The following is a 10,370-nucleotide window of genomic DNA, read 5'->3' on the forward strand; positions in this document are numbered from 1 at the left end:
AGAGATGAATGGCCAATGGGTAGGCAGGAAGAGATTAGGAGGGACTTCCAGGGACAGAGAGAACTCTGGGAAAAAGAAGGGCAGGGTCGCCTCAGAATTCCAGCACTTGAGAGGGAAAAGCAAGAGGATTGCTATGAGTTCAAGGCTAGCCTGGACTACCTAAGAAGTCCCAGGTCAGCCAGGGCTACAAAGTGAGACTGTCTCTGCTGGACTTGGAGACACATATCATGATCCCAGCACTCCGGAGGTAGAGACAGGGGGATCTCTGTGAGTTCAAGGCTGGCCTTGTCTACAGAGTGAGTTCCAAGGCAACTAGAGCTACACAGTGAGACATGTCTCAAAAAACAATAAATAAGTGAATAACAAAAAGAGACTGTTTCAAATAAATCAGTAAATAAAAAAAGTTAAGAGAAGTGTCAAACACGATGGTGAAGACTGAAATATCAACTACTGGGGAGCCGAGGCAGGAGGACAAAATTCAAGGCTACCCTGGGAAATTAGCAGAAACCTGTCTCAAAAAAATAAAAGGAACCTGACATAATTTTTTGTGGGTTTTTTTTTTTTTTGGTTTTTTGAGACAGGGTTTCTCTGTATTGTTTGGAGCCTGTCCTGGAACTCACTCGGTAGACCAGGCTTGGTCTCAAACTCACAGAGATCCGCCTGCCTCTGCCTCCTGAGTGCTGGGATTAAAGGCATGCACCACCACCGCCTGACTGGAATTTCTTTTGTGGCCAAACAGTTCCCAGGAACCAAGCATCTAGGAGAGTGGGAGGGGGGTGGTCTGGAGTTTCTTTGTGTTCAGTTTTGGCCCTAGACTCTAGGAGACCAGAGGATCTGGAGTTTCCTTGTGTCAGAGGCCTACGTGTCTTTTCTGTAGCCTGTCATGGCTGCTAAAGCAGGGGGCTGAGTGAGGGTCTGGTCCCTTTATTTCTAAATTATTAGAAGTGAAGCCCTTGAGTTTAGTTTACCCCTTTCAGGGAGGAAAGGGTTTATGTTGCTTATAGTTCCATATAACAGTTCATTATCATGAGCAGTGAGGGCAGGAATTCACACAGCTCAGGAACCTGGAGCAGGAGCTGACCCAGAGGCCATGAAGGAGTTCTGTTTACTGGTTTATACCTCGTGGCTTGCTCAGCCTGCTTTCTAGTAAAGCCCAGGACCACCAGCTCCAGGGTAACCCCACCCACAATGGTCAGGCAATCATTAATTAAGAAAATGCCTTACAGGCCTGCCTTCAACCTGATTTATGGAGGCATTTTCTTAGTTGAGGCTCCCTCTTCTCATATGACTTTAGCTTGTTTCATGTTGACATAAAACTAGCCAGGACAGCGGGGCGTTGGTGGCGCACGCCTTTAATCCCAGCACTCGGGAGGCAGAGGCAGGCGGATCTCTGTGAGTTCGAGGCCAGCCTGGTCTACAGAGTGAGTTCCAGGACAGCCTCCAAAACAATACAGAGAAACCCTGTCTCGAAAAAAAAAAAAAAAAAACTAGCCAGGACAGATGTCTTCACCTGTAATCCTAACATTCAGGGGACTGAGGCAGGAGGAACACCACAAGCTTGGGGCTAGCTTGGTCTACATTGTGAGTTCCAGTCTAGCCAGAGCTACATAGCAAGACCCTGAAATGCTTGGCTTGGAGGAAGAGGATCTGGGCAGAGACTAATGAATTTCCCTGACAGCAATGATCTCAGTTTTTCAATGGCCATAATGTTCCTATTGGCCTTCTCTGGGTCTGTCACCCTCACTAGTAACCCACGCTACAAATACTTCGCTCCCACCAGGCGGAGAGTCCATGCCTCATCTGTGCAGATCCTAGAGCTGATGTAGGGCACTGAATGACCCAAAGCTGTGAGAACAGAGTTGGCTGATTTGGCTCATGGGGATGCCTGGGAGACAGACTGCTCAGTTGGAGACTCACCAGGCTGTAAGGAAGGAGTAAATTGGAGTCCACAGATCTAAATGCCTATGAGCAAGGCCAAGCTTCTGTCCCCATCCTCAGCACGGATGATTAGCATGGAAGGCCAACTTGGCAGGGATCATCTAGGAGACAAACCTGCAGGTACTCTTGTGAGCTAGTGTCTTGATTCGGCTAAGTGAAGCGGGAAGGCCTACCCTAAGAGCCTGGACAGCGTGAAAAGGAGGAAGACGGCTGAGCACTGAGCCTTCCTCAGTCTCTTCCTCCTGACTGAGGCAGTGGGATGTCTACCTCAAGTTCATTACAACTCTGACTTCCCACTACCCTCAGACTGAACCCAAACATACCCAACCCTTCTAGTTTCTTCTCTCAGAACATTCTGTGACAGCAACAGGGGAAGTAGCCAAAGCTGAGTTCTGATTACCCATTGGTGTATTATTGAAGGATTCCCCCCTGAGACTCAAGAGAAAAGGCCTCCAAGTAAAGGTATGTCTGTAGGGGTCTCCCAAATAAAGGTTACCTTTATAGTGTACATCTTTTCAAGTATTAGGATTTGAACTCATGACTTTGGAATACTGTAGAAGTACTCAATTTCTAAGCCCAAGCTCCCTCCCATTTTGATTAAAATTTTTAGGTAATATCTTCTGCTATCTATTTATTTATTTATCTAATGTGTATGTATATGTTTTCTTTGCATGTTTGTATGTACACCATGTTCATGCAGTGCCCTCAGAGGCCCCAAAAGGGTCTCTGATTCCCTGAACTGGAGTGACATGTGGGTTGTGAGCCCATGCAGGTACTGAGAATTCAACCTGGATCCTCTGGAAGAAGATCTAGTGCTCTAACCACTGGGAAGTCTCTACAGCAATGTTTGAGACAGTTTCTCCACTAAATGGCCCAGGCTGTGCTGAACTTGTATTCCTACTGACTCAGCGACCCTTGTGGCTGGAATTACAAGCCTGAGCCATTAGGTCAGCCATAATGAAGCTTTAAAAAAAAAGCTCAAACAAAGACCTAATGTAAGCTGAGAAGCAAAAAGACCTGGAGAAGATCATGAGAAAGAAACCAGAACAATGTCTGGGCAGGGGCTGTCTGTGGGCGCCACGTCGGCCACAAAGGTGGCAAAGAGCCCCTGAAACAGTCCAAGAAGGAAACCAAGGAGACAGACGAGGAAGATGAGGCTTCCAAGCAGAAACAAAAAGAGGAGCAGAAGAAACTCCTGGAGCTAAAAGCCAAGGCCATGGGGAAGGGACCCCTGGCCATAGGTAGAATTAAGAAATCTGGCAAAAAGTAACTGTTCCTCATATCTGAGATGATGGTGACCCTCTTCCATTCTCATTTAAACATCTGGATTCCATGCCATAACATCTTCGCCACCTACACCTAGAATGAAGTGTCATCCTGGAGCCTGGGGTACATTATAATAAACTTTTGTAAAATAAATAGATAATAAATAAATAAAATGAATTAGAAAGAAAGGAAGAAAGAGAGGGGAAAGAGAAAGAGAGAGAGAGAGAAAGAGAGAGAGAGAGAGAGAAGGAAAGAAAGAAAGAAAGAAACCAGAACAAGGCTGGGCAATGGTGGCTGATGCCTTTTAGTCCCAGCACTCAAGAGGAAGAAGCAGGCTGGGCGTTGGTGGTACATGCCTTTAATCCCAGCACTTGGGAGGCAGAGGCAGGCGGATCTCTGTGAGTTCGAGACCAGCCTGTGCTACAAGAACTAGTTCCAGGACAGCCTCCAAAACAATACAGAGAAACCCTGTCTTGAAAAACCAAAAAAAAAAAAAAAAAAAAAAAAAAAAAAAAGAGGATGAGGCAGGAGGATCTCTGTGAGTTCAAGACCAGCCTGGTCTACTGGGTGAATTTCAGAATAGCCAGGGAAATTGTGTTTCAGGGGAAAAAAGAAAGAAAGAAAAGAAAGAAAGCAAAACTCCCACTAAAATAAAAATACATATTCATACAACATATGTTTGTACTCAGTGTGGGAAATGAAGACAGGGTTTCACACATATGGAAAGATATCCTGCCTCTGAACTACACCCTAGCCAAGAAAGATAGTTCTTATTTGTTGTTTTGTTTGTGAGACAGGTCCTCTCTATATAGCTCTGTCTGCCCTGGAATTCTCTGTAGACACAAATCCTCTGCTTCCCAAGGGCTGGCATTAAAGACTTGTGCCACCATGCCCAGTGAGATGTTTTGTTTTGTTTGTTTGTTTGTTTGGCTTTGAGATACTGTTTCTCTATGGCTTTGGAGGCTGTCCTGGCACTCGCTCTGTAGACCAGGCTGGCCTTGAACTCTCAGAGATTCACCTGCCCCTGCCTCCTGAGTGCTGGGATTAAAGGCGTGCGCCACCAACACCCGACTGATAGGTAGTTTTAAAATGTGTATTAGCCATGAGCCATGGCTATTTTGTTTTTGCTGAATTTTAAACAAAAGATTGATACAAATATTGTTAAGATGAGGCTGGACAGAACACAGGCCACCAAACTTTCAAAACCTTGAAGATGGATCGGGAAAGCACTTGTGTCCTAGCACCTGGGCACTGTTTTTGCTTAACAGACATCTTATATTAAAACCAGACTGACCAACTGAGGGGGAATCCTACCCATGCTTCTTGCTGTACTCCTCCGTCTCTGGCCCTGAGTTTTCCTTCTACCCTGCGAGAGGGCACATGAAACCTCTAGACAGCACCTTGCAAACTAAGAAGGAAGATACAGCCTGGCACATCTGTGGCTGCGAGAGATTCCTTGTGGACATCTCTCTCCCACTGGGCCTCCCACCTGTCCCCTGGGTGGAAATCAAGCCCAGGGCCACTTCCTAGCACAGCTGGGCTCCACTCAAACAGCATTCCTTGGCCGTTAGGCAGGGCAGCCCCAGAAACTAGAGCTGTTTGCTTAATGTCTCAACAGCTGTCAGATGTACCAGAAATGCCCTGAGCGGTTTCACTTCCTGTCACAGTGGGTTTCACTTCCTGCTAGCCTGCTAGCTGGTCACCCAGGCCTCTGAACACAAGCAAACCAAGAGACCTCTGAGAGCCCAGGCAGCCAGGAGGGGCCTCTGTAGATTCTCTTGCCTTCTTGTGTCTGCATGGTTTTTTCTGTCTTTGTGCAGGGTAGTAGTGTCTATGTGTGCATTGCATACTTGGGCATGTCAATGTGAGCTGCTGCATTCACGTGTGCATTTAAGTGGAGACTTGTATGTATGTTTGTGGAGAGAGTTAGATACATTTGTGAGCTGCATATGGGTTTATATGTTTGAGGAGAGGAATATGTGTGCTTGTGTACATATATGTTCATGGATTTGTTCGTACTGTGTCTTCCATGGTTCAAAACAGTTCCAGACAAGCAATGTGGAAAGGCACTCTAAAATGTCTTCATGACTCTGGAAACTTCCTTAAAAACACAATTACAGGGCTGGAACAAAGGCTCGGAGGCTAAGCACTGGCTGCTTTTCTAGAGGACACAGGCTCAATTCCCAGCACCCACGTGGTGGCTCACAACCATCTGTAACTCCAGTTCCAGGGGATGCAATGCCCATACGTTCAGACAAAACACCCATTCACAGAAAAAAAGTTAAAAAAAATTTTAATTCCCAGCACTTGGAAGGCAGAGGTAGGTGGGTTTCTATGAGTTCAAAGCCAGTCTGGCATACAGTGAGTTTCAGAAACAACAGACAGAGCTGCATAGTGTGACCCTGTTTCAAACAAACAAACAAACAAACAAAACGAAACAATTAAAAAAGCAAAACCTGATTGTAGTGAGGATGCCCTTGAGTTTCCAGATAACTCCACCTTCTGAGTACTGGGATTACAGGCTTATTCCCCCAGGGATTGAACCCAGGACTTCAGGTATGCTAGGCAAGAGCTGCGTTAACTGGGTCACATCCCTCCTGACCGCTATCCCTTTAGTACACGCCAACCTCGGGATGAAGGCTGCTTGAGGCCTCTGAGCTGTTGCTTACTACTATGCCCTCAGGCCTACTCCGTGACTTCTGACAGTGGACACCTAGAGATACCGCCTGCAGAGGGACAGGCATAGTGGCAGTGAGGTGGAAAGGAACTTCTGAGTGTCTGTTAGTACAAGCAGGGCTCCCTAAACATCAGCATGGTGAATGGTGCCTCCTATAGCCACTCAGTGCTCAGCCTGTATTACCACACACCAGCCTTGGAGGCAAGTTTACAAGCCTGGGTTATGTGTTTCTTGTCCATCTCAGTGAAATGTTGAGGTGGCCATAGTGTCAAGCCTGAGCCAATTGCCTCCCATCTTTTTGTTACTACCAATCAGCACACCCTTTACGGCACCAACACAAACCTTCACATACTTGACAGCTTTCTGGGTCTATCTTCCCCCGGCCCCTACAGGGTCTCTCTCACATTGTAGTCTTAGCTGAGCTGGAACTAGCATGCTCTATTTAAGATGATCATTGCAGAAAAGATGGAGGGCATGTTTTCTCATAGGGTTGTCCTCAATGTCTCTGAACACTTGTTCAAAAGTTAAAACTGGCCGGGCGTTGGTGGCACACGCCTTTAATTCCAGCACTCAGGAGGCAGAGGCAGGCGGATCTCCGTGAAGTTTTTTTGTTTTTTGTTTGTTTTTAATTTGTGGTTAGAGGGGCAGTAAGATGGCTCAGTGGATAAAGGCCCCGGCCACACAAACCTTATGATTGAGTTTGAGCCCTAGAGCCCACATGAAGAAAGAAGGAGAAGACTGACCCCCTCCGTACATGCACGGCAGTACACATGTGCCCCTTCCACACATACACAACAATAATAAAGTTATTGAAAACTCTGTGCGTGCTTGCGTGGAAGGTGCGATATTCACGTGAGTAGGGAGTGTACTTTCCCATGCAGTCACATGTGGAGGCCAGAGATTTGATATTGGGGTGTTTTCCCTCAGTTGCTCCTCTGTTTCATTTATTTTTAAGATTTATTTATTATGTAGACAGTGTCTGCCTGAATGCCAGAAGAGGACCCCAGATCTCATTACAGATGGTTGTGAGTCACCATGTGGCTGCTGGGAATTGAACTCAGGACCTCTGGAAGAGCAGCCAGTGCTCTTAATCGCTGAGCCATCTCTCCAGCTCCCCTCTGCTTCATTTTTATGAGGCAGAGTCACTCATTAAACCCAGGGCTCACCATTTCATGTAGCCTGACCGGGCATTGCCTGGGATTCACCTGGCTCTGTCCCTCCAGCACTGGAGTCATAGCCTCCCAAGATGTACCTGGCTTTTATGTGGGGGCTGGGGATCCAAACTCGGTCCTCATGCTTGTGCGGCAGACACTTTACATAGCCATCTCCCTAGCCCTGTCGAGTCATTCCTCATGAAAGCCATCCTTAAGCTCAGCAAGGGAAAAATGTCTGTATTAGTTATCCTATTTAGTGAGTCCAAAGTTTTATACCTACATCATTTTTTATCAAAACTTGCATTACCATCCTAAAAATATCTTTTAGGACATCTCTTTAGATAAACAATTTAAGCTTTTGTGTTTCTCAACTTTATAAACTTTACATCTCTTACATAAGTTTGTTTTCTGAATTTGGTAGCAAGGAAAACTGTAACTATGACTATCTAGTCTTCAACTCCATCAGAGTCCCAAGAAGGATATATTACCTGAGTAAATAAGAAATGCAGAGCAAGCAACTTCCAAAACTACAGAAATGACAGCTGGCTGCCTGGACAGTCACCCAAGGTTCCTCTGTAATATTGGGGCATCCATCTTCAGCCTACAGGCCTAGCATATCTGACAGACATTTCTGTGAAGCAAGAATTTTGAAGGACTGTCATACCTTGTCTTGGCAAAGTTCAGAAATCACCCTCTTTTTTGTTCTGTTTGCCCAGTTTAGACAGCATACTGTCAGCAATTGAGGCAAAGGTAGTTTCTTTTTTCTTTTTCTTTTTGGTTTTTTTGAGACAGGGTTTCTCTGTATTGTTTTGGAGGCTGTCCTGGAACTCATTCTGTAGACCAGGCTGTCCTGGAACTCACAGAGATCCGCCTGCCTCTGCCTCCTGAGTGCTGGGATTAAAGGCATGCACCACCAAAACCTGGCTCAAAAGCAATTTCTTGCTCAGTGGCTAACTTTGCCACATTAAAAGCAAACTCCATATGGAGGTTCCTTGATGCCCATCATCCTTTTGTGAAGAAATTGCTGTTGCCAGGAGCAGATGTGTCTCATTGTCATAAAAGACTCATGTTATTAAAATATCTTAAATGCCATATTCTGTAGGTCTCTGAAGTGTTTATATATCTCTACTTAAACTTGGAAACATACCTAAGATTACTACAAGTTTGATCACTATAAATGATTAACTTCTAACCTGTATTTCTTTCTTTCTTTCTTCCTTTCTTTCTTTTTGGTTTTTTGAGGCAAGGTTTCTCTGTATTGTTTTGGAGGCTGTCTGTAGACCAGGCTGGACTCGAACTCACAGAGATCCGCCTGCCTCTGCCTCCCAAGTGCTGGAATTAAAGGTGTGCCCCATGCTTGGCTAAATTTGTATCAGTATAAAAAATACCTTTTTCATTGTTTTTGTTTTTTTTTTTTCAAGACAGAGTTCTCTGTGTAACGGTCCTAGCTGTCCTGGAAATAGCTCTGTAGGCCAGGCTGGCTTCAAACTCACAAAGATTCACCTGCCTCTGTCTCCCAAGTGCTAGGATTAAAGGCCTATGCCACCACTGCTAGGCCTTCAATATACAAAACCATATATAGAGTATTTTCTGACAAAAATAACCTTAAAAATATACAAAAATCCATAACAATGTAAAATGTTTGAGGTTAATAGTTTCTGTTTAGTTTAAAGTAGATTCAATAATCTACCCTTTTATCTTACCATTCATATAGCCCCTCTTCTCTTTTGAAAGAGATCCCTGAATCTAACCTACTTTGTTTAGTTTTCTCCTTGATCATGACCAGTAGCAATTTGTAACTAACCCTCCTAAACAATGACGGACATCTACCAAACAGCTAGAAACCACCCATCCCACCTCTTGGGAATATGGGTGTAATGTTCTCTAGACTGCTCCCGCAAAGGCATCTTTAGGGAACCATGAGAACATTGGGATAATGGTCAAGTCTCTGTTTAGTTTCGGTGTGATGAGAAAGTATAGAGCATATTTGAAGTCCTGGCTGGAGTAGTCTGTGACACTGGACCATTTTAGCTAGCAGTTTTGAAAGTGTTCTGGATGCAGAATTTTGAGGAAACTACAACAGAGGCATTCTGAGAGGCTGGATCACCTGGCTACTTGTTTTCATTGGTGTCTGGTCCTTTTTTTCTGAAAATACACAAACTTTTTTTTTGTTGTTGTTGTTTGTTTTTCAAGACAGGGTTTCTCTGTGTAATAGCCCTGGCTGTCCTGGAACTCCATCTGTAGACCAGACTGGCCTTGAACTCACAGAGATTCTGCCTCCCAAGTGCTAGAATTAAAACTGTGGCCCAGTTAAAACATACAAACTTTTAAAGGTAACATGTATGCTGGGCGTTGGTGGCTCATGCCTTTAATCCTATCACTTGGGAGGTAGAGGCAGGCGGATCTCTGTGAGTTCAAGGCTAGCCTGGTCTACAGAGCGAGTTCCAGGAGAGCCTCCAAAACAATACAGAGAAACCCTGTCTTGAAAAAAAAAAAAAAGACATTCTTAAACTGTGTAGATGGGTTTAACAAAACTCCACATAGGATTTAGATGCCCTGTGTATTTCCCATCCTTACATGGCTTCATATACCCTTTCTTTAAAAACTATTAATTTTAAACTATTTATATTTTTATGACTATCTTCACCCATTTTTTCCTTTAGCACCTAAGCACTTTTTTTAGGCATACTGTATCTTTTTACAAGTTTTCTAGGGCTGGAGAAAGAGCTCGATGACTAAGAGCACTGGCTGCTCTTCCAGAGGTCCTGGGTTCAATTCCCCACATGGTGACTCACAACTGTCTGTAACTCAAGCTCCAGGAGTTCCAATATCTTTACACATATACACATGCAAGCAAAACACCTGTGTATATAAAATAAAAATAAATAACTTAAAAAGAAAAAAACTTTTCTGTGTCTGGACCTAGCTTTCTGTGGGTCTGCAGCTTTCTCTGACTGCTAGAGCCAAACCTTAAAGGGCCAGTCGGTTCACTGCATGGTTCTGCTCTGGTGGCTGGCTCGACGTTAGCCAAGCACCAGCCCACCTGAGAGACTGCCGGACTAGGAAGCCATATTTGGCTTCTTTTTTTTTTTTTTTTTTTTTTTTTTGGTTTTTCGAGACAGGGTTTCTCTGTGGTTTTGGAGGCTGTCCTGGAACTCGATTGGTAGTCCAGGCTGGTCTCGAACTCACAGAGATCCGCCTGCCTCTGCCTCCTGAGTGCTGGGATTAAAGGCGTGCGCCACCACCGCCCGGCTCATATTTGGCTTCTTATCCAGAACTTTTCTTAGCTTTCTCAGGCTGTATGCTTGGATATTCAAGCCTTCATGTTGGATGCC

At 44.8% G+C, this 10,370-nt stretch overlaps 1 protein-coding gene across 1 annotated transcript; it reads left to right on the forward strand.

The window, feature by feature from the left end:
* Nucleotides 1–1,958: 1,958 nt before the first annotated feature.
* Nucleotides 1,959–3,208, forward strand: LOC110340133 (translation machinery-associated protein 7-like). Its single transcript, XM_040737097.1, has 2 exons — nt 1,959–2,058; nt 3,000–3,208. The coding sequence occupies exons 1-2, from the start codon at nt 1,959–1,961 to the stop codon at nt 3,206–3,208; spliced, it is 309 nt and encodes a 102-aa protein (XP_040593031.1).
* Nucleotides 3,209–10,370: the final 7,162 nt, after the last annotated feature.

The sequence above is a fragment of the Mesocricetus auratus genome, unplaced genomic scaffold (genome assembly GCF_017639785.1).
Source record: "Mesocricetus auratus isolate SY011 unplaced genomic scaffold, BCM_Maur_2.0 Super-Scaffold_100676, whole genome shotgun sequence".
Taxonomy (NCBI): domain Eukaryota; kingdom Metazoa; phylum Chordata; class Mammalia; order Rodentia; family Cricetidae; genus Mesocricetus; species Mesocricetus auratus.

Excerpts from the sequence above, each read along its gene's own strand:
- LOC110340133 (XM_040737097.1), top strand. The coding sequence starts at position 1,959 with ATGCCTATGAGCAAGGCCAAGCTTCTGTCCCCATCCTCAGCACGGATG. Across the intron at positions 2,059-2,999 it reads TCTAGGAGACAAACCTGCAG|GGGCTGTCTGTGGGCGCCAC; the intron begins GTACTCTTGTGA and ends ATGTCTGGGCAG.